This window comes from Parambassis ranga, chromosome 22, assembly GCF_900634625.1.
Source record: "Parambassis ranga chromosome 22, fParRan2.1, whole genome shotgun sequence".
Lineage (NCBI taxonomy): Eukaryota > Metazoa > Chordata > Actinopteri > Ambassidae > Parambassis > Parambassis ranga.
The window spans coordinates 20,263,588-20,288,155 of NC_041042.1; the positions used below are offsets into that span (position 1 = coordinate 20,263,588).

The 24,568-nt window shown below is 39.3% G+C and overlaps 1 protein-coding gene across 5 annotated transcripts; it reads left to right on the top strand.

The window, feature by feature from the left end:
• Positions 1 to 24,404, top strand: atp10d (ATPase phospholipid transporting 10D). Of its 5 annotated transcripts, none has more exons than XM_028396285.1 (23): positions 1 to 146; positions 2,559 to 2,891; positions 3,385 to 3,579; positions 6,253 to 6,457; positions 6,608 to 6,693; positions 8,060 to 8,166; positions 8,715 to 8,846; positions 8,990 to 9,102; positions 10,072 to 10,324; positions 10,954 to 11,171; positions 12,055 to 12,246; positions 16,250 to 16,925; positions 17,023 to 17,129; positions 18,160 to 18,286; positions 18,393 to 18,577; positions 19,350 to 19,641; positions 20,358 to 20,434; positions 21,050 to 21,175; positions 22,186 to 22,386; positions 22,580 to 22,660; positions 22,793 to 22,897; positions 23,056 to 23,243; positions 24,103 to 24,404. In XM_028396285.1, exons 2-23 carry the CDS (start codon positions 2,629 to 2,631, stop codon positions 24,263 to 24,265), a joined length of 4,092 nt encoding a protein of 1,363 aa, XP_028252086.1. In that variant the 5' UTR covers positions 1 to 146; positions 2,559 to 2,628; the 3' UTR covers positions 24,266 to 24,404. The 5 variants fall into 5 exon arrangements, 4 of the variants coding, with proteins under 4 accessions (XP_028252086.1, XP_028252087.1, XP_028252090.1 ...); XM_028396286.1 differs by having other exon boundaries at positions 12,058 to 12,246; XR_003669499.1 differs by lacking the exons at positions 23,056 to 23,243; positions 24,103 to 24,404 and adding an exon at positions 21,528 to 21,529 and having other exon boundaries at positions 22,292 to 22,386; positions 22,793 to 22,850.
• Positions 24,405 to 24,568: the final 164 nt, after the last annotated feature.

Here is a 24,568-nt window from a genome sequence, read left to right on the forward strand (position 1 = left end):
TGTTGGCTATCGCTGCAAAAGCGGAACGTTTCATTCGTGGAACTCGAATTTCACATCCTGCTTCATGGAGGTTGTTTGTGATTTAAACGTAGCTACACGGTTGCTGCTATTAAGCATACCAATGGCGGATGGAAATAAACAGCAAGGTAAGTGTTGTTCTGCAGTATCAGTGTTTCACGGGAACCTTGTTTTAACCCTGTTGCTTACGGGGAACGTTGCTTTAACCATGGAAGGCGAGTGAATGTAGGTCGAGAATTTGTTCATTCATTACAGTAATGACAGCACTATGAAGAACAATGCTCTGTAGGCCAATTTATTCCAGCGCCCTAAGTAGCGACAATTTCTTCTAGAGTTGGCTGAATGTGTACGCTCAGACAAAACGTATGTTTTACGGGTTATTTTGTTATCCTCGGGTATGGACAGCGGAAGGAGACGTTGAACGTGTTTACATATAACAGTTCGATGCAGTCGGATAAGCAGTAGTGTGAAAGCTAGTGTACAGTCACAGTTAAGTGGAAGCAGACTGGATCAAAGTATTAGGTTGTGCTGATCAGTTGCAGGTTTCTGTTCTCGCATACAAAAAGAGCTCTGACCTCAACCCCACATTCGACTGAACGGGGCTGTGACCCTCCCAGGACAGGACTGCTGGTCTTGGACACAACGAAACTTTGTAGGTGGAGGGAGTGAATAATTTTGGACGTGGACAATTTTGTGAAATAGTATCTTTACCACATCATACAGTCTTTTGCCATTTAGTTGTCATTTTCTGCCAGAGCAGACCCATTAAGAAATGCACTTATTTCAAAGCTTTAAAGGGCTCTTTTATTAACGTCAATGTTCAAATTTGAAGGGTTTTAAAGTTTCCCCATTCATTTAAAAAGGAGAAAAAAATATTTTGAGTATTATAATATTTTGCAAAAAATAAAACTGACCCATTACGTCCTGAATGAGCTGAGCATTTTGATGGTTGACTAGTTTAAATATGTGAATCTAAAGCTACACACTCCCACTCATAATGTAACTAATGTAATGATAATCAAAAAGACGTAGAATATGCTTTGCAGCAATCAAACTAATGAAATATTGACATATTCCTTGAAATGATTACATCCCAACAAAATGTAAATGTAAATCATTCCAGTTAAGAAAGACAAATTACTCTGGAAACCTCAAGTAGCTATGGCTGCTCTCTGCCACAAAACAGCAATGATTCGGTTTAAGGTGTCTACAGACTCCCCAGGTCTCAGTCTGAGCATCTATTGGCTGTGCTGAACAAACAAACTGATCTATGGAGGCCCCACCTAGCATGATTTCTAGGACAAAGGGTCTGTTGCTCATGTTTGGTGCCAAATAATCAGATGCCACAGCACACCTTAAAGAGGCTCAACTATGTTTTGATGGGCAGCAAAAGGGACACCTATGGTGGTCGACCACAATGATAATTTAAGCTGCTGTGATGGCTCTCTTGAAAAGACTATCATTATAATCACCATTGCACTCAGTAGTGTAAGCCTACAGTATTGGTGCTTGTTATAAACATATGGTCCTCTTTTGTTAAGTTCACCTCTTAAATTTCACTTCCCCAAAATTCTGTTTAAATCCAGTTGTACAAGGAAGTGCAGGAATGCACAGGGCAGGCTGGGACTTTCAAAAAGTTTACTTCCCCAGAGTACACAAAAATGCAAGCTTGTGGCAGCCTTGCATTCAAAAACTCATTAAAAAGAGGAAGAGCTGTTGTGTGATTGACTGTATAAGAAGAAGCAATAGATTGCTTCAGTTGGCAGAAATAACTGGAATTCACCAGCTTCAACACAAACAAATGTTTGTTTAAATAATGACTGATCTATTCATTATTTAGCATCTTTATTTTATTTTTCCTTGCATTTAATTTAAAAACAGCCATGATACTGAGCCTTTTCTTCTTAAAAGAGAGAGGGACGGCTAGCTAAACAAAGACTATTCAGATTTTTAGATAGTTTTATACCTAATATGTTATATGTAATGCTGAAACATTTATATTTCCTATTTTTCTTGCATATATGGAAAAACTACCACTACTACTACTCCCTTCCACATCACAGTGCTGCTCAAAAGCTTGTGAACACTGTAGAATTTTCTATATTTCTACCTAAATGTGATCTAAAACATCAGCCAATTTTCACACATTTTGTAGCGCCCCAAAATCTTTGATTTGGTCCTGTGCATTCGAAATGACATTATCTGCAGATGTATCATTTTGTGTCATTTTATGTGTCATTTTATCATCAGAAGGGATTAAAGAAGCTTAAGTAATGTAATGCATGGCTGTTCATTGTTTGCATGAGGGGCATTCTTCTTCTACTATGTATCCTACTTCACTAGCCTAATTATGTCTAGTACTACTAGTACTATAAAAACGCTTTGAGTCTCCAGCAGTATAGTGGTTCTAGCAATATGGAATCTCTAAGACTAGAGGGTTGGTTGTCCAAGCAAACCTAATAAGAGAACACCGGGTTGCTATTTTAAACTTTATTTTAAATATTGATTTTGACAAAATTTTGTGATTTTTCTTTTTCCAGAATAACGACTTTGTGAGTCCAGCACAAGTCAATCAGGAGCTAAAGTCCAGCTAAATCCTTTGTTGCCCAGATGGAACGGTTTCACTGGGTGCAGCATCGCTGCCGACAGTTGCTGGCAGGGGACTCAGGCTGGTACTCTGCACCCACTGGCTTACACAGCAGAAGTTCCCAACACAGAGACAGTGGGAAGCGGAGAACAGTGTTTGCCCGGCATGGGCCACACCAAGAGGATTATGAAGCTGTTTGCAAAAATTTTAGGACCAATGCAATCCGCACTAACAAATACAGTTTGCTGACTTTTATTCCTATGAACTTGTTTCAGCAGTTTCACAGGTCAGATTTTTGTTTGTGATTTACAGTGTTTTATTTGTTTATATGTTTGACCATGGCAACTTACCTTTTGTAGTTCATAATGTTTAGATTACTCAAACTTTAGGAAAGTAAGGTAATTAGAAGTGAAATGGTGGCAATTGTTTTACAGGACTATACAGCATCTATTTCTGCAACTTTAACCCCTTCATCACTCATTTGAAGTAGTTGTATTTTTTCAAGATTACAGTTAGGTAACCACTGTAAATAAATCTAGACATGTCAGCTGTGATGTTCATGTGGGAGGTGGCTTTGCCATAGCCTTAATTGTACAAAATTTTAAGTCTTAACACAAGATTACTGGTATTTATTTATTTGTCATGACATACAATATATCCTGCATAGACAACATTTAGCTCTGTGCAGTACTAATTCTCTAATGGCCACTTTTTTACAATCTGTAATACATGCCATGGCTTCTGCATAGTAAACAGCTGTTTTGCTCTTTGTTTTGCAGGGCTGCCAACCTCTATTTTCTTTTTCTGGCATTGCTGAACTGGGTGCCAGTGGTCGAAGCCTTTCAGAAGGAAATTACCATGATTCCTTTGATGGTGGTTCTCACTGTCATTGCCATCAAAGATGCCCTAGAAGACTATAGACGCTACTTGTTTGACAAAAAGGTTAACAACAGTGTAGTGCGAGTGTTCTGTGGGTGAGTAAAACCTCAGTTTAAACACAATTCAGGGGCATATGTCATCAATGTATGAAACTATGAGCATAGATCTTGTGTTCTACATTAATTAATTAATTAGTAACATTGCATTTATAGTTCAAAGATTTTTTGACAATTCCTATGGAGTAGACTGTATGTAAAGGTAAATGTTTTTTCCCCCAAAATATTGCAAATGCTCACCCAAAGGATTTAAGGAATTAATTAGACTTTCAATTTACCTCCTAAATATTGTTTAAATTTTCTTAATGTCCAATTCCAAGTTTGTTGTACTGGGGTGTTTATTTGTGGGCTTACAGACGGTGTGCGTCTGTAAAGGTAAGCCAACCCTGAGCAATGGGAAGTTACTAGATTCATATAGATGGGCAAAGTTAGGGAGGGAACAATATGCACATATAATTTATGGCCACAATTTATGTATTTTTTTGACCATGTCACCAGAGGGGCTCTATAGAAAGGAGGCAATTTAGAGCGACCAATTAACCTAACAAGCTTGTCTTTAGAATGTGGGAGGAAGCCAGAGCACCCGGACAAAACCCATGCAGACACAGGGCAAACGTGCAAACTCTACACAGAAAGGCCCAGGACAGACTGGGAGTTATTTATTCATGTAGTATTGATTTATTTTTACAAGCTGTTTATTGTTCCTGTCTCCTGGTCTAACCCTGAAGGGTTGTGGAATAGGAAATAAGTAACAGAACAGTGCATGTTGCTGTTGTGTAACACACCTTCCTGCTATATCTGATTCCACAATATGTCTTTTGAGACACTTGAACCTTGAGTTTGTTTACAGCCTGACTGCCTTTCAGAGGAGTGGCATTGAATTTCATGACCAAGGTTGTTAACTATCTATTCATCCCTCTCATTTCCTTCTTGCCTGCCCATGTTTTACTTAAGGAAAGCAGGCTAACAGACGTCACATCAAAGTGATTTAAATTATTAAAGATGAGAAAATAACGAAGGACAATATGTTGTTAGATGAAAAATATTATTTTCAGTAGTGCTAGAATACCGTTGCATGGAGATGATGATTAAAGAGGATACACAAACCAGCAGACGAAATCCTCTGGACTCAATGCATAGCACAGAGCAACTGTCCCGTCTACACTCTTCCAAGAAGCAGTTGTGGAAGAATAGGACAGTGGTGGCTTCTTCCACAGAGGATGAGGACCTGAGGCAACTCCTGCAGTTATATAAAGGCAACAAGATTTGTACGACAAAGTACTCTCTTGTGTCTTTCCTGCCCAAAAATCTGTTTGAGCAGCTTCATCGTGTTGCTAATATCTACTTCATCTTCCTTGCTGCTCTAAACTTTGTTCCTGTTGTTGAGGCCTTCCAACCAGAGGTTGCTCTGGCTCCTATTATCCTGGTGTTGACAGTGATGGCTGTTAAGGATATCTGGGAAGACTACTGCAGGTTTAAGATGGATCATTTGATAAACAGGCTTCTCTGTCATGTTTATAGCAGGTACATGCATGTGTTATACAGTTTTTTTATGGTTGACTGCAATTTCTGTAATCAAGAATAAATAATCCACTAAGTTCTAACTAATCGTAAAAATGTTTGCTACAAAACTACACTAGATGTTAGAATAAAACCCACATTGAAATGAGAAAAAACGGTTTGTGGGTCATGGTGGGTAAAAATGTAGGTCAAGACTTCCAGTAAAGCTGCAGCCACACTACCACACAGGAATTCTCCAAGCTGTGTCAATGAGCTGTTACTTCCTTGTCAGCTGTTGTTGCATATGTGTGTACAAAAGTCAACAAACCTTTGCCTATGACTTCTCAATTACTTTGTTGCATGTTAAAAAAGAAAACAGACCGGCTCAGTCTACAATGGGGTACATATGTGTTGCTTCTGATTCTTCTATTTCCTCCCAGCCTTAGCCTCCTCAACTCAACTTTACAGTTGTCTCCCATATTAAGACTGATGAACTTTACATGATCACTAAAGCTGACACCAGTCTGTAAAGAGAATGACCACTTTATATGAATGTTAACTACACCTAAATTGTCTGCAATTCACTGAGTTGGTGCTTTCAGGGTAAATGAAAAGGGGTGGAGTTTTTTTTTTACAGAAAAATATTTAAAATACAAATTTTACTAATGTAAAGATTAAAAGTATTGATAGAATTAAATGACAAGTTAATTTTGCATAAAATGCTAGCTAATGGATAATAAGTGAGTACACACTGGGAGTAATTGTGACAGGAGATCCTCCCAGAGTCGGATCAGGCTGTTCCCAGCAATATCTTGCTCATTTTGACATAATATAATCACTAAAAATGATAGGGGGTTTTTATTTTGTATATATGTATTTGTTTTTTGTTAAATCTGTAAAAGATCTAAAACTGGACTATGTGCCACAGACCAGTATATACCACACTGGGTGTTTTCCCTGTGATAAAAAATTACTCATAAATTTCCATACAAGTCAAGTATTTGTTAAAGGCAGTTTTGACTGCAGTCACAGGACTGCATCTGTGTGCATAGGTCTTGATCGGGCTTACACATATGGATGCTGCAGTTTAATTCTACTTTAATTTAGAAAACTGTTCAAACAGGATGGACAGCCTTTTTAGCCACAAAATATTTGACCTGGTTCTAATGTGTCCACATTTTCTTTCTTTTTTTTTATTTTATTGTCCTACAGCACACAAAAAGCTTTCATTGACCAATGCTGGAGCAACGTGAGGGTTGGAGACTTTGTCCGTTTGACCTGCAATGACCTCATCCCTGCTGACATACTGCTGTTGTACTCCTCTGACCCTCGTGGTGTTTGTTACATTGAAACTGCCAACCTAGATGGAGAAACAAACCTTAAACAGAGACAAGTGGTTTCAGACCTTCCAGTGCAGGTATCACAAAGAGAGGAATTCTTTTCATTCTATATACCTTTATGCCTATGCCTTCTGATACAATATTGTAAGAAAACTTTAAAACACTTGGTTTGATCGATGACATTGGGATAGAAATGAGTATTTTGTTACTGTGTGTGCATTTTCCAGGGGGGAGAGATCACACCACAGAGCTTCCACAGTCGTATTGAATGTGAGAATCCCAACAATGACCTCAGCCGGTTCAGAGGTTACATGTAAGTGTCTTTTCATTTTACTGTGATCAAACATATCAGTGTTTGTTTTAAGGCTAGAAGATTTCCACTAGTGTAGATTAGTAGAAAATGTAAAGGCTTATTGTAGTTTTAACATTTGTTGAAACATATGGAACATAAGCTGGGAGTCAGCAGAACCCTGCAGCACAGAGCACAAACTGTACCCACCAGCTCAGAGCGGAAGAACGAGATGTAACAACACATCAGGAAAGCATGTCGCTGTCCTAGCTGGACCCTGGTCAAAGCCACAAAAACAAGACCCATCAACAGCAACAAAAAAGGACAACAACCGGCTGAGGAAGAATATTGCCATCCCATACGTGTCAGGAGTATCAGAGAAACCCTGCAGGATTTTTTATTAACATGACATCCCGATCCATTTTAAACCCATGACAACACTAAGAGAGAAGCTGGTTCACCCAAAGAACAAAACTCCCAGGGGCAGGGCCTATATGACACAAAACAGTCCATTTCTGCAGGAGTAAAATTTAAGTTGGTACCTCCTTTAGTACTTATACACGGGACTGTAAAGAGAAGATTTAGGTTTAGGATAAATCTGAAGACTGGAGTGGTAGATTGCTTCTACTCTTCTTCCTCGGACTGTGCCTCGAGGAACATGATAGTTACCAGTAATATAACTAGACGTTGTTTCATTTAAACTAACATATTCTTCATCTTGTAACCAAATATGATATGTGAGACAAAATATATCAGTGTGACGATCTATGATTAAGTCATTAACTAAGAGTTACTTAGAGTAGAGGGATCGTATATTTAACAATCCACACATGATTGTTCTATTACCTTGTTCTAAGTATTTGCTAGTGTGTATTTTTATAAGGTTATTTTGATTAACATATATATATATATATATATATATATATATATATATATGTATATCAATATATACATATTCCACGCTTGACTGACTGTGGAAGGATGTGAGACTGACACTATTTCTATCAGATTATTAAGCCAGACCAACACAGGTAAGTATGGAGACAGTTAGAGCTATTGTTGGTGAGTTTCTTACAGATCACATATAAACCATGTTTCCCCACCAAACAGTTAGAATTGATGAAGCTGCTTGGATGAGCATAAAAACGTCTTCAAGTCCAGATACCTTGCTTCCACCTTTTGAATGAAAATGACCTGCATGTATGAGAATCTTCATCAACATTCATTAAAGAATGTAAAATCAATAATAATATCATTATATAAGACAATCACTGGCAAAAAGTATTAAAGTATAACTAAACAGAACTGATGAGGCTCGATTCTAGAAAACAGATATGAGAAAATAAGGATTGTGTGTGTGCATGCACACATGTGTTTTTATGTTCCACAGAGAGCATTCCAGTGGGACTCGCGTTGGCCTCCATAGCAGCAACCTCTTGCTGAGAAGCTGCACTGTTCGCAACACAGAAACGGTGGTGGGCATTGTCATCTATGCTGGTAAGAACAATGTGAGTCACAATTACAGTGGCTTTGATCAGGATATGTGCTTTATCCTGCACATTAAACAGGTTTCCCTTGAACGCCTGTCATCTCCATAATATTGCTGTGATCAGCATGCTGTCTCAGAGTTATTCTGAAAACTAGTCCATGCATTTGTCACTTCTAGGCTGGACTACTGTAATTATTCATTGTTTTAGGATGTTCAAAAGCTTCTCTAAATAGCCCACAGCTGTTCCAAAATACAGCAGTGAGAGTACTGACAAGTCAGAGGGATTATAATGCTCCTTTTTCAGCTTCTCTTCATTGCCTTTGCTTGTAGTACCCAGAATTTATTAAAAAAATAGAATGGGAGATCAGGCAAAACACCAACAAACATAACATTGATCAGTATGGGGTATGGAGTCAGTAGTGCAGGCTGTGCCTTTTAGTGGAAGGTGTCATGTTTGAGTGGGTGGACTTTATAACACCGCTTCAGTTTCTTTACTTTCTACTGAACATAAGTGCATTAGGTTGAAGGTATGTTCTTCTCTTACTGTATGATTTAGGTCACGAGACTAAAGCCATGATGAACAACACTGGGCCGAGGTATAAGCGCAGCAAGCTAGAGAAACAGCTGAATACAGATGTCCTCTGGTGTGTGTTTCTTCTCATCATTATGTGTCTCACAGCTGCTATAGGTGTGTACTTATGCTGACACCACTCAGCTTTCATCGACAACTCAGCTTTGTCTTTCTTTGTGTAAAAGAGTGACTAAAACAACATATCTGTATTTCCTCCAATCAGGGAATTTAATTGCTGGCTAACTTTTATCTTTTATCAGGTCATGGCATATGGTTAAAGAACCTCAAAGACCCAGTATTTCAGGTTGATGGGGAGACATCTCCTATCCTGGCTGGTTTCTATACATTCTGGACTATGATCATTGTGCTGCAGGTATGTTAGTGCATTAGTAACATTCACAAATGTCATAGAACATGGACACAGGAAGTCAGCACCACCATCACTAAGCATGCCATGCCTGGCCTGTATGGTGCAGTAACACTAGGCCTTCCACATTTCTCTATGTTTTGTCTATGTTTTGTCCTTTACAAACCCTGAAATCAATGACACATTGACATGGCATATTGAAGGACCTTTTAATTTGCACCTGGAGGAGAGAGGATTGAGCTTGCTAGGGAGCTATAACTGAATAGAGGTTGTCTTGAGTACTTTCGCAGATAGTAAACATATATACATACACTCTTGCCTATAAAGTTGGAATAAAATATTTTTTATGTCTTCTCATGAAATGATTGTGACAATGTGATTTATTCTTGATAGATAGTGTATCTGTATATATGCATAAAATAAATATCAAATAAATAAATTGATCAATCTCGCCCAAACATGTCACAGAAAAATAAAATTGTAATAAAAAAAAAATAAATCAATCAATCCAACTTTGTGGGCAATATATAGGTCTGTTTACTAAATAAAAGTAAACAGTGAAAGTAACGGGTCATCTCTAAATTTAATCCAGAGTTAATTATGCTAGTAAAACAAAGATTAACAGAGTCTGGTGGACCAATAAGCATTGGTTTGATCAGGGGCCGAATGGCAGCTCAGCATGCAAGGTCTGGAGGCAGAGACCTGCAGAGAGTGACATGAATCACTAGTATGAATCAGGCTGAGGGGAGGAGTAAGAAGGTGTTGAAGGAGGTAGGGGGAATGCTCAGTCTCCCTGTTCTACCTGTGGCTGTAGCATGACTGCATGTATGCCTACCAGCCCTAATCACACATGGTGACACTGATGCTATTTGTTTCTAAACAACATTTATTTTATGTCTGCTTCTCTGTAGTATGTACATGTCAAGGTTGGCTGATTTACAATTTTTAGTAAGTAATTGATTTCTGTCTTAACAGGTACTGATCCCCATTTCTCTGTATGTGTCAATTGAGATTGTGAAACTGGGCCAGATCTTCTTCATCCAAAATGACTTAGCCCTGTACAATGAACAGTTGGATAGCAGGATCCAGTGCCGGGCCCTAAACATCACTGAAGACCTGGGTCAGATCCGGTATCTATTCTCTGATAAGACAGGCACACTGACAGAGAATAAGATGGTGTTTCGTCGCTGCAGTATCTATGGGGTTGAATATCCTCATGAGGAAAATGGTAAATAAGTATGCAGCTACAGTTCATGATTGTGAGAATGCCTTTAACTATTTATTTTTACTTTGCTTAATTGAATTGAATTTGAAACCTTTATTAGTCCCACAATGGGGAAATTGCTTAAGGCAGCCCAGCAAAGTGTGCCATACACCAGTGAGTACACTGGTAGGTGCAGGTAAAGGACAAGGACACACAACAGTGACTAGGGAGGAGTTGGGATCGAACCACCAACCTTCCAGTTACCGGACAACCCTGCTATACCACTGAGACACTGCTGCCCACACCCATGCCTCCTCAGAGACTGGAGGGCAGGGTTAGGGCAGGGTTGTAAAAAAAGCTTAAAAAACACATTCGGAATTCACTTTGTTCAAGATTATTTACATTCTACACCTTGAAACTGTACTATATTTCTTTTTTAAATGCTATACCACAAACTAAATTCTCTAGTAATGATTATACTTAGTCTAGTAGTCTTACAAATTAGCTGGCACTTTAATCTGTATGCAATGCAAATTATTATGCAGTGTTCCATGTAATACTGCTCTTGACACAAGTGTAGCCAAGCTACAGCAAAGCCAGTTACTAGGGCAGTTGCTTACAAATTGAACTTTGTTTGTTGCTGTGCGTGTCAGGTCGAAGACTGGAGGTGTATGAGACAGAAAAGAAGGATGCACCCAACTGCTCTGTGACACTGAAGTCAAACTGCAGTGGGAAATCTTTGAGCTGTCACTCCCCCACCTGCAACCGCAGTTCTGTGTCTCTGCATACACTCACCTCTGAGTCAGAAGACGAAGATGAACAATCGTCCAGTCATATCCAGCTCAGGGCCAGCTCCTTTTCCAGCCGCATGGTCAGACTCTCAAAGATACACACACACCATAGACTCATTATTTCTATCTGTTTTTAATGTTTAATAAGCAAGTCGTCTGTGTTGATATATTTGTTTTATAACGCAAGAGCCAAAAGTTTGGAGATCGCTATTTTTCTTAATACAACAGTATTGAAGAACTACGTTCACAACAAGCGGAATTATGCAGTGGGAAAAAGTGTAAACAAAGCAAAACATGTTTTATATTTTCATTTCTTAAACAACCACTGTTTTCATGATGACATTCTTTAATCTCATTTTAGTGAAAGCATGCCTTCTTCAAATTTGGCACAAATTCCTACTTGAGACCTAGGTGGTCAAAGGTCACTAAAACCTCCTATTTTTGGACATCAGGCAAAGGATAAAGACAGTGATGATTATGAAAAAATCTCTATTTAGGTAAAGCAAAATAGTCTCTAGACACTTCACATATAATAGAGCCTAAATCCCAGGGAGCAAGCACTGGCAACAAAAGACAACATAGACATGGGAAAACTGCCTTTTTAGGCAAAATTAGGCTCATATGGTGGTGACCCTTTGCTGACAGAAATGCCACACAGGGAGGAAAGACACACAGAAATCACTTGTATATATGAAGAGTGAAAGAGAAAGACTAAATGAAGGCTGATAATGCATAATCTGCATGATTATGCATTATTGGTTTTCCCAGCTTTCTCCTGCTGCATGTATAAAGCTCTTGTGAAAGCAAAAGTAGCTACTTTGTCTTTTCATTTTGAAAGGCATTTTGTTTATTTTAACGGACATTCATTGCATACATCAGGTAATGATATCAGCTGCATTTCATAGTGTTTTGAGCTCTGACCATTAATGTAAGTACCTGTTGTTTCTATGCCTGTCTGTTCAGCAGAAGGAGGTGGCACCTGACCCTGAGTTAGTGAGGAAGTTAAACTGGTTTTGCTCTTCTGTGCATCATCTGAGTGACGGCTCCTCTGAGATCCTACCCAGCCTGGAGCTTACTTACATCACTGACTTCTTCCTTGCTTTGGCAATCTGTAACAGTGTGGTGGTCTCCTCACCTAGCCAACCACGACATGTGGTAAGTAAATATGCGCAACATCAAAGACATTTCATTATTTCAGCAGAAAAGTGAGATTAAAGATGAAAAGATTATTGATTGATTATATCATCAGAAAACTATATCCAGCTGCCAGAGTTTAAACTATAGAATAGAACATGACTTAATTCTTCACAGATATATGGACCAAGGGGAGACAAAAATATTCCTCTGTCTTTCAACCTTGTGAAAGAAAGGGTTTGGACTTGTAGAATTATCTTGAGGACTTTTCGATGCTCATCCAAGCAGCTTCATCAGTTCTAACTATTGGATGGGGAAACATGGTTTATATGTGGTGGAGGACCTCAGTGGGTGGATCTGTGAGAAACTCACCAACAATAGCTCTAAATGCCTCCATACTTACCTGTGTTGGTCTGACTGTCTGTCTCTGGTGTGTCTAACAACTATGAGACTACAGGGGGGCTGTGATGGTGGGACAGGTTGACAGCCCATTGTACTTGCTGTCCGATACTCCTGACACATAGGGTGGCAATATTCTTCCTCAGCTGGTTGTTGTCCTTCTTCCTGTTGTTGGTGGGTCTTGTTTGTTTGTCTTTGATGAGTGTCCAGTTGGCCAAGTTTGCCGGGCCTTCTGGGTGTGCTGTTACTTCTTTTTTTCCCTCTGAGCTGGTTGGTACAGTTTGTGCTCTGTGCTGCAGGGTCCTGATGACTCCCAGCTTATGTTCTAGTGGGTGGTGGGAGTCAAACAGCAGGTACAGAACTGTGTGTGTGTGGGTTTCCTGTCTTCCTGAATGTGGACTGTGTGGTCCAAAAAGGCCATATTTTTATTCCTGGTGTCCTCCTGAGTGAACTCGATGTTGTTGTCCACTGTGTTTCCCACCAGTGGTTTCAGGATTTCAGCCACGTGTTAGCCACTTGAAACACTGGAGAGAGATCCCACCTAGCAACTACAAGAAAAAGCTAAGCAGCTACCCGCAGAAACTGGAGAAGGACCAATTAATCAATCAATCATACGGCCCTGTTACTGCAGCGCATGTCACACACACAGAATTTAAAGACGTTTCGCTGCTAAACAACGGCAGAAACAGCAGTTTGGATGAACGTTTGAAGCTGAAGTGGAGGAAGATTTGTTTCTACTATTCAGGATTTCACAGTTTTGCTTGTTTGCCCAAATGTCTGTTTACCTGAATGAGGGATGATAATGAGCCAATAATGTTCAGGGGGGTGGGCGCATAGGTGCCCATAGCATGATAATAGATGATGAACAATAGGTCTGACAGGTAGAATGTTTGACATGTGTGCTTCTGTACATGAAGGCTGATTGGAGTTGTAAGAGTTAAAATACTTGGTTAAATGACAAACGCCCATTTAAAAAGTACTGTTATTATCGTGCTATAGCAGAGCATTGTCTGCCAGTATGATATTTGCATACAGTATGCCAGCAAAAATGGTCTTTCCTCCTCTAGCAGACAAAATGAAAAGGTTCTGTCAGCTGAAACTCAGCCTTAGAAAGAGAGGAGACACAGGAGAAACAGAGGCAAGTGAGGCAAAGAGAAAGAGACAAGGTGAGGAAGATGAGAAGAGAATACTGTCATTAGAAATGTGTTGAAGAAAAGAAAATATACATCTCAACCACAAATATTAAAAAATGGTGTATATAATTTTAATAATTTTAAATACACATTGGCAGATGAGATAAGTGAGGAGCGACAGCCAGAAAGTACAGAGTACTATGAGTGCATTTAATTGTGTTAGGTAAACATGGTCCAATTTTCATTTCCTGTAATGGAGATCAATTTTTGGACCTCAATATTTGTAAAATTGTGGCTATGGCCATGCTAGGCCCGTCAGATTAACAGAGTAGATTTACCTGCAGATGATGAGAGAAGATGAAAAAATCTTTTTATTAAGATACATGTTAAGTTAGGGTCTGATCTGTCCAAAAATATATGTATAGAAAAAAAACTGGTGGTGAGTGTGATGCAGTGCATCTAACTTTTGTGCTGGTGCACCTATGAAGTGAAACCAGTGCAAAAAGTCAGTCTACAGCCCTGACATGTACATGAACACACCAGGCTATTACAATCTGGAAACAGCCCCTTGACCCAGCTTCCAGGACTGTCTGTTTTTTTTGTCCCCAATGAGTATAGTTTCCTTCAACTTCAGCTGTAGAGGTTGTGGTGTTTCACAGTGATGTGCTGACTTCAAGTCCAACAAATATTCTCTCTGTCAGCTGGTCATATCTGTATGTAATCTGTATTTCCATGCTGTATTTTTATTTTGTTCTCAACTGAAAATGTTTGAGAATCACCATTTCTTTAATGTGCACCACATTCATCTCAGAATGTGAACATCAAAGTCTCACCCGCATCCTGATCTGCTAATAAAGTATTCTGGTGTTGTCTCAACTCATCACCTTGCCCAATCCTCTTGAGTTGAATCTTCACAATACTAACAGAAAGCTCTCAGAGAAACCATCTCTAAAACATACAACTCTTGTAAACAAGGCAAACCAGGACAGGAAATACTGTGAAACAAGATTAAAAATGATCACAGTTTTATTTAAACATTTACCAAATGTATAGTGCCATGTTGTCCAGTTAAAGGTAGTGATGTCACTAGATGATTAGGGCTTGCACTCATCCTGACTGCTGACATTGTGCCACTGACCTGCTGGCCTACTGCGGCACTGCTGTTAAATGCTAACATCTGATTGTTGGTACAGCATATTTAAAGAACCACATTATGCCAGTTTACATACTTGTTGCTATTAATCAAATTCAATTCAAATTTATTATTATAGCTTCTTTTACAATCAGAGTGGTGCTTTACAGAAACCCAGAGCCAGACCGGCACCGAAGCACTGAAAAGCAGACAGTGGCAAGGAAAAACGTCTTTAATGGTTTCTTTCATATTCTACATTTCAACATGAAAATTATTTAACCTCTTCATCTTCCAAGCTTCAGATTTCATTTCAGCCCTATTTTACAAAGTGGAATTTAATTTTTTCTATAGCATCTTTTTAACTTCCTGTTTCAGTGAACAATGGCAACCAAGAGAGAGCATATCTTGTTGCATTAATGAACATTATATAATTTCCTTACGTCTTCCATAATCTGGCCCATAACCACATCTGTAGTCAACAACTTTGTAAACATGTTGGTGCAGGAGCAGAAATGAAGTCAGAAATAGTGGAAATACGGTGCTGCCAAGCCAACCAATCACAACTCATGCAGCCTGCATCGCCTTGATTCATAGGTACAATTTTTTTGTCTGTTGATTGTTTTTCATACCAGTGCATCAGCTGCTGCTCAGCTAATTGGCAACAATACACACCAACCCGGTGCCAAAAGCCTGGATGCTCTAAAAATTTTGTCATTTGCTAAATGTTTAAATGAGCATGGAAAAATTACTAGTGCTCCCTAATGCGTAGCCTCTCTGGCTGGTTTGAAATATGAATATGAAATTCAATACACATGTGTCATACCAAGACATCTCTTGAAGAGTAAAACATCCATCCATCCATCCATCCATCCATCTTCTATTAACCCACTTCATCCTGCAGCGCAGGGTCACGGGGGGCTAGAAGCTATGAAAGTAAATCATGAATGTCTAAAATTTAAAGAATGAATTACTGGAGGGTGTTTGGGTTTCAGGAATGATGCAAGTTTTGCCAGATTTGCTTTCAGTTTCAATTAGAGCTATTTAAGGAACAATTTGCTTTTCTTTGTTGTTGTGTTTGTTTCTAACGTTAAGGCATTCTGCTTGGGCTTTACCGCTCAAATGATGAAAAAAAAAGAGTATTTATAAAAATGTAGTATTATATTTATTTATTAATAATTTATATAATTGTTTATAAATTAAACTATAATATTTAATTGTTTTAGTGAATGAGCATTGTAACAGATCAGCTATTGTGACCTGAGAAGGGGTACAATGACATCCAAGAGAAATCGGATTTAGCCATTTGGACCTGTTTCTGGAGCTTACAGAGAGTGACGCCATGTTCTCCTTTTTTCTACAGGTGCCTGAAACCCAATCACCAATAAAGTCCCTGGAAGAAATTAAACTGATGTTCCAACAGCGATTCAGCTTCTCTCCCCTCTCAGCCCTGTCCACCCTCTCCCCTGCCCAGATCAGAGGCAGCCCTTATAACTTGACTAGAAGGCTGTTTACCCGGGGAAAGGCAGGCTCTCTTACTTTTTCCTCACCTTCCAACAACATTACAGACAGGTCAAATCTCGGCAAAGACAGCAATCTTGTGCCCTCCAACATGAAGGGCAAACTGAAGTCATCAGCTAAAAATGCTGAACAGATGGAGAATGATGACACAGGGAATGATTTCATGGAGACAGAAACAAACCCAGAGGAGATTAACCAAGGTGAGGAGAACCAGGCCACACAAGTTGGTCCTATAGGTGATGATGAACTGCTGTATGAGGCAGAGAGTCCAGATGAGGCAGCGTTGGTCCATGCAGCTCGGGCATACCGCTGCACCCTGAAGGCCCGCTCTGCAGAGAGCCTGCTGGTGAATCTGCCAGGAATTGGTACTCTGGCTGTTCAGTTGCTACACATTCTGCCCTTTGACACTAACAGAAAAAGGATGTCAGTAGTAGTGCGTCACCCGCTCACAGGACAGTTGGTGGTTTACACCAAGGGAGCAGACTCAGTCATCATGGACCTTTCTGAAACACCTAGAGGTAACATATGGACAATGAAAAATGACTGGTTACATGGTTTCATGAACAGTAATATTTTTCTATTCCATTGTCTTTCTGTATGTCCCTGTTTTTTTAGGTGCTGAGCAGACTTTAGAGATTTACAGTCAGATTAGAGAGCAAACCCAAAAACATCTGGATGCCTATGCCAGAGAAGGCTTGCGTACACTCTGCTTTGCCAAAAAGGTAAAATATCACAACAACAAAACTGCTATGTATATGGTTTCTCATTACTTTTTGTCGTGTACCCTCTCATCACACCCTGGGCCACTCTCCTAAACATATGTTGCCTATGCTCTTCTATTTTTTGTGGACTATTAAGCTTAACTTTATATCTGCTGTAGTATAAATAACCACATCAGTTAGAAAATCTATAGAAAATCTATTTTACCAGCAAATAAAATAGAATGTCTGTAGTTGAGCTTGCTAGTACTGTTAGTTGACACCCTTACTAGAGTTTACATGGGTCCTTGAAAACCCCTTATAATTTTCAAATACTCCTTCATAATTATGCCCCAAAACATAAGCAGATTTTCACACTAGTCCTCAAAGTAGACAGTTGGGCTAAAGAGAGCGAAAGGTGGGGTACACAGCCTATTACTAATTAACCTTGGTTTGGTTTGTGGGAGGAAGCTAGAGTATCTGGAGAAAACCCACATGGGAAGCACGGGCAAAGGCCTTAGCTACATTTGAGCCAGGAAGTTTCTTGCCGAGAGGCGACTACTGTACCACTGTGAAACAGAAATATTGTACTTTTAACTATTCAGGTAAATGATCTGTTATATGTCACGGAGTGGTTAACCCTTGCTTTCAGTATCAGCTATATTCACTAGTGCAAAATAAACAGCAACTAAAAGTTTTCAGTAACTGCTAATCAGTCATCCACAACAGCTTAACATTTTAGTCCATTCCATCAGCAAGTAATATTGGATCATTTAGAATAATTTAAGGACTAAGTATATTATTTCTGTTTCATTTGCTTGATTGGATTCTCTGCGTCTGTGTGGGTTTTGTACGAAAATCAGCTGCGGTTGTTGGTAATACTTATGCAGAAAAAAATCCTAAAGGGTTAACAAACCTTCAAGCACTGTAGAGCTCTACTGTAGATGTAGAAGTAACATTATTGTAACATTAATCACTGCTAAAGACAAAATCCATTAAGGCTGAGATTAACTAAACAAACAAACAAAACTTTTGTGTTTTTTGTCAAGAGCAGGTTCTAAAGGAGGAGGAGTATGACATGTGGCTAATGAGTCACCTGCTGGCAGAAAGCAGCATAGAGAACAGAGAGGAGCTGCTGTTGGAGTCAGCTCAGAGACTTGAGACCAACCTAACTCTGCTGGGTATGCAAGCCAGTCGTGGCAGGTGATATATGGGGTGCTCCTGTAACTGCAGCTGAAAGCAGCAGATCTTGGAGAGTATTGTGTGAATATATGTTTGTGTGTTCAGGTACCACTGGGATTGTGGACAGATTGCAGGAAGAAGTCCCAGAGACTATTGAAGCTCTCCAGAGGGCTGGGATCAAAGTTTGGATTCTCACTGGAGACAAACAGGAGACAGCCATCAACATTGCCTATGCCTGCAAACTTCTTTGTGCCAATGACCAGATACTAACAGCTAACTGCAATAGCATGGTCAGTGAATGTGGGTTATTAAATCTGTCTAGGGTAGTTTGTACCATCTAAAGCTAGTTTTGTTCTAACAGAGCTATTTTGAATAGTTGGTTTAAAAATACACTCCTAATTAAAATTTAGGATTTGCTCATTGCTCTGCTTATTTGAATTTGCTCTGGTGGATTGAAACCAGGTTGTATGCCCCTGCACACCCTGAAGCTCTTTTGTTCCATTGAAGAACAAAGCTCCACAGATCATGATGGAGCCTCCTCCACTGTACCTCAGAAAATATCTCCAGTGGGAGCTCCTTGTCATGCCAGTAATGTTGAAAGCCACCAGGACCATCCAGGTTGAATTTTTTCTCATCAAGCCTTTGTCATCAGGAGGTCTTGACAGTGTTAATGTCGACAGATGACATGAAAGCCAGATTTTTGTGCAGATTCGGACTTTTAAAGGCTATGATCCTAACATTTTGATTAGGAGTGTATAAGGATTATACAGAATATAACAGCTAAGGATAGTTTTTTTAAGGGTTAGCAGGGACTTCTTAGATTACAGATTACAGGCATATGAATCCCAGAGTGGAAACCTAGGGTTAATCAGCTACTGTCTAAATTGTATTGCACCTAAAATAGCTTAATTGGACTTTGAATAAGGGCAAGATTTAGAATTGTCAGCGAATGAGTGTGTACTAAATGCCACTTTACCCTTTATTCAGTTTTTTTCTTTATGCATTGTCTCTGTGGCTGTGTATTGTTTTGTGATAGTACTAAAAGATTTCATTTTATTTCAGGATGCGTGTGACGTTTTACTTGAAGAGCTCAAACTAGAGGTCCAGTGTGGGGAAGACAGCTTGACTGTGCTGACTGAAACACCGGGAGCTACCTCAGACAGTGTAAATGGTTTCATTCTGGTTATAGATGGGCGAACTCTGGAGTGGGCACTGCAGGAGGAGCTGAAGAGCAAGTTTTTGGAGCTGAGCTGTAAATGCAAGGCAGTTATCTGCTGCCGATCCACTCCACTGCAGAAAAGCAAAGTGGTCCAGCTGATCCGGGATCACATTAGCGTCATGACCCTTGCAGTGGGTGAGGGCACAGTGTTTATTAAACTGTTTCAAAGTTTCTAGACTAAAGGGAAGGGGTGGACAAACATATGTGAAATTTGCAAGATCTGAGACAAAACGGAGTCTGCATTTAGTTGGTAACTATACTATTGTCTCATAAGGTTACTGTAGAATAAAATAAGCAGAGCATAATACTATAGTAATAAATAATGATACTAATACTACAGAGGGTGGTTCATGGTAAACCAACACTGGGAAGTGTTTTAAGGAAATGCTAAGCAATGTTTAACTTGTTAGAACAAAATAGAGAGTGTGATTAAAAACATACTTTCTGAGAGATATATCTGTCAGGTGAAGGAGGCTTTAGCTGGATTTAGGTCTTTAATTAATGAATAGACTGGAGTGGTAGAATTTTGCCACTGCTTCTCATCAGTCTGTGCCTCATTGAATATACCTAATATGAAAATAAGTGGTAGATTCATTCAGAATGACATACTCCTCCTCCTCCTGTGGTTTTTCTCCGTAAGACAACATAATTCAATTTGATGATCAGTTACCAAATTATTCACTAACAGGGATTTTGTCAAGAGAGTGATACATACATTCATATAAATTAATCTTGTTTACATTTTTTATTAAATACATTTTGGTTAACAGGGCAGGCACAGTCTATGGAGTGTTTGTACATCTCTCTCAACATGGAGACCAAAACAAACAATTTTTTTGTTGTTCATTTAGGTGATGGAGCCAACGATGTAAACATGATACAGACGGCTGATGTGGGCATTGGGATAGCTGGTCAAGAGGGAATGCAGGTACAGGAACGGTGTTCTCACCTCTTTTAAAACAGCTTTTGTGTGTAATTTCCTACCATTTTTAAAAGATAATACTGTAACTAGTACAACACCACTTGAAGTTGGAAAGAGAAAAATTATTTGGTCATAGAATATAAGTGATTTTAGACTATTGTCTGTTACTGTCCAAAGGAGGTAAAGTCCTGTCTTGTTTTTTGTTGTTATAAGAAAAAACAACAGCTTAATACTAAAGATCTGTCTACACAAGGCACTATTTTATTGCTGTTTTACCCAGTTAAGCCCCTTACTCCATCTCCCAAAAAGAGGTTGCTCTGGAAAGAAGAGACTATCTGAGGTTAGGAACACTTAGTACAAGTTTGTCCTGATGATGCCGTCCTTATATGAAAATTACCCTAGAATACACAGCACAGCTTTTATCTTGATGCTGATGCCTCAGTACATTAATAAATTAACATTGACTGACTTAATAGGTGAGATGAGAATTAAGTCTAACAAATAACCCATATTGCCAATAGCCATTCATAAAAATAGATGCAAAGAATATTGAAATTTTCTCCACAGATCGCTTTTACAATATTTCCCTGTGGTAATGTTTTTGTCCCATTGCGTCCCTAGGCTGTGATGTCCAGTGACTTTGCCATTACCAGGTTTAAACATCTCAGTAGGTTGTTGCTAGTTCATGGCCACTGGTGTTACTCTCGTCTTGAAAACATGATCTTCTACTTCATCTACAAGAATGTGGTAAGTGGTAGTAAGTGTGGTAAGCTAGTTTACTAGCTTTGTGTATTTTGTGTACTTTGTGTGTCTCAGATTTTTTCCCCACCACAATATTCGAGCTTCTTACTTGCAGGATTTCTGACTATACTTGTTTTTTTGTGGATCAATTCTGTAAGGTGCAGTGATTGAATGTGTCAAAACTGATTTTATATAGACAGACAGATTAATTTATTAAACTTGAAAATGTCTTACAGAGTGACAGGATTTTGCAGTAGTAGTAGTAGCACCCGCCACACAACATGCACCCAGGGCTGCATGCCAGTGTCTATGGTTAGTGGAGTCCTACCACCTGAGCCACAGCCACCATTGTCTCCAGATGTCACTAAGGTAGCAAAAACACTCATTTAAATCACTATGATTAAAAATCGGGGAAAAAAATTTAGTGGCAGTTTGTGGCAGTGGTGTGTTCTGCCTCCCTGAACTAAAACATAGTAGCTTGCCTTGTGACACCTCCCTTTGTATTCACTGGGAGGTGGATGGGAAAAGTCTGTATCAGGTGGGTGCATTCACTTTCTCTGATTTTGCAAGGTATGCAAAAGGTGACTGTACTAGGATCGACAGCTTCTGCAGTGATTGCAGGTACTATACTAGGTTGTAGTGACAAAGAGGGGTGCTGTGCCATAAAGCAAAGCTCTGAATGTGTCAATCAGTCCCTGTGCCCCCCTGTAGACAGGCATCTAGGCAAGTTCGAGGAGCAGAAACAAGGGGACCTAGATTCCTTCCATGATTTGGTAATATTTAGAAATCGGGAGGAACACCCATAAAGAGCTGGAGAAGGTTTCTTGAGAATGGGCAGTCTATACATATTATTGGAATAAAAAAAATGAGTGACAAGTATCTTGTACAAAAATTATGAATCTCACACTAATGTTTGTATCTGCAGAAGCACTACCATCCTTTCTCTACCAAAGCACTACATAAAGACATACTGAGAGATTCCTCACTGCTCTCTGTGTGTTTCTTTGTGTCTGCAGATGTATGTGAATCTGCTTTTCTGGTATCAGTTCTTCTGTGGTTTTTCTGGGAGTGTCATGATCAACTCCTGGGTGCTCATCTTCTTCAACCTACTCTTCACCTCAGTCCCACCTCTTATTTATGGCATCCTGGACAGGGACACACCTGCAGAGACTCTAATGGAGGTGCCTAAGCTCTACCATGCCGCACAAACTTCCAAGGTCAGTGTGAACACACGAAAGACATCAGAATCAGAACAAAGGGGTGTTAGCATTCATACAAACATGCACTTTCAAAAACAGCCAGTGTCAGCATTACTAAATGTGTATTTCTATAAAATGGGAAAAAACAATTGACGCCTATTTCATCATTACCATGATTTTAGAACTTCAGCCCAGTGTGTCTTTTTTGCAGGCTTATGTTTCCTACATGTTTTGGATCACAGTTCTGGATGCCTTTTATCAAAGTCTTGTTTGCTTCTTCGTGCCTTACTTTGTAAGTACAAATTCATTCTATTGAATAGTTTTTATGCATATTTAGTTTTCTGTACTGTATTTTTAGTCAAAACAGAAAAGTTTTATAATGTTCATGTACCATCTCACCGTAGGATTGTTCTGTTTATCTCAGGCATTTGCGGGATCAGATGCTGGGCAGTTGTCCTTTGGCTCACCAATCAATGCTTCGGCACTCCTTATTATACTGTTGCACCAAGTCATCGAGAGTAATACACTGGTCAGATTCAATGAAACCTCTTTTTAATCTGGTTTATTAGAATCAATAATTGTGTGCACTGCATGTTATGTCTAATATCCTGGGAGGTGTGTAGAATGCAAAATTCAAACATTTTATACATACACATTCAGTCATCTAATACTGTGCCTGTTTTGTAGACATGGATTCACATGCTGGTACTGGTACTCAGTGCTGGTTTCTACTTTGGCTTTGTGCTGCTCTTCAGTATGTACTCTGTGGCCTGCAGCCCTCCCACCAGCACACTGGGAGTAGAAACACTTCAGATGTCCCAGCCTCTCTTCTACATCATATGTGTTCTAACTACTGTGACAGCTCTGATACCCAGGTACACACATGACAGTAACAATGACTTTCATGACTTTCATTGCTTTCAGAATGACAAGTCCATCTGTTTTGAAAACAGCCTACCTTAAAAATGACACTGCTGGCTGTATTCAAGCATTCTTTTCAGAAGCAAATGGAGTCAATGAACTCTCATTGCTCCCAGGAAGACACACACAATTGGCCACAATTGGCCACTTGATTATCAGTGCTCAAGTGGGTTTAATCTGATGTAAATATTGAAGTTGCCTGAACTTTCTCTGTGTCCTCAGAATGCCAAAATTCCTAGTGGGTCCTAAAATGTATTGTGTTTGGCATATGAGTCTCTTTTTGAGTAAAAATATTTAATCACAAATAATTAATTCTGTCTAAATTAGAAAAAAAACTGCATGTTTCTATGCACTCAGCACAACTACAGTATGAAGTCATTGGGAATGAGGGAATTTTGTCCCCAGATAGTTTGCGCAGTTACCTATAGGATTAAAGTGTAATAAATCTGTGGCTCCTCAAGAAACAGAAATGTCCAGGTATTGTGTTCAAAGCTACTGGTGAAGTAATCATTTCAAAATTAAGAAAACATTTTTGGCAAAGTATGGAAGGTTATTTGCATGGAATTTGTTTTACCATTTTTACAGATGAATTATTAGAAACTACTGAGGTCCCTCTCAGTTCTCTCTAGTCCGAACCAAGATTGTGCTGTTTCCACAGAGGTGCAATACTGCAAATAACAATGATCCTACAGTTACAAAAAAACATGAGGGGGGACAACACTCAAACACTGCTGGAAATTCCAAAGATCAAACTTTTAACTGATACATGAGACTTTACAGTTCTGGAGGAATAATTCTATGTTGTCTTTGCAGGCTGTTTTTTCGAGCTGTGCACAACACGTGGATCCCAAATTTGAAATCTTCTCAGATGGACAGAGTAGATGGGGAAAAGTACCACAGGAGAATGCAGCAGTGGAACCAGGCTAACAGGCTTCCTGTGTGTGCCAACCCTGGCCTAGCACCTAGTGTGGTGTAAAGAGAGTGCTGATCCTCTCCCTCCACTACACACACAAAACCATGAGAACCTCATTGTACAACCAGGGAGGAACAGACGTTTGCTATGTTGATGTGTACTTGCAAAGAGGAGTTTTTGATGCAATAAAAGGTTATTTGTAGATGTTTCCTTTTCTATCATTGGGAAATGTATGGGAAAAAACATCATGTTTTCATTAGGGCCAGAGCATCGAGTGGTGCGAGAGTCCTATTGGAACCCTTGCGATTATTATTTTTCTTTTTCTCCCCAAATGATCACATTTTTGGAGGCCTGAACATGCCGGTT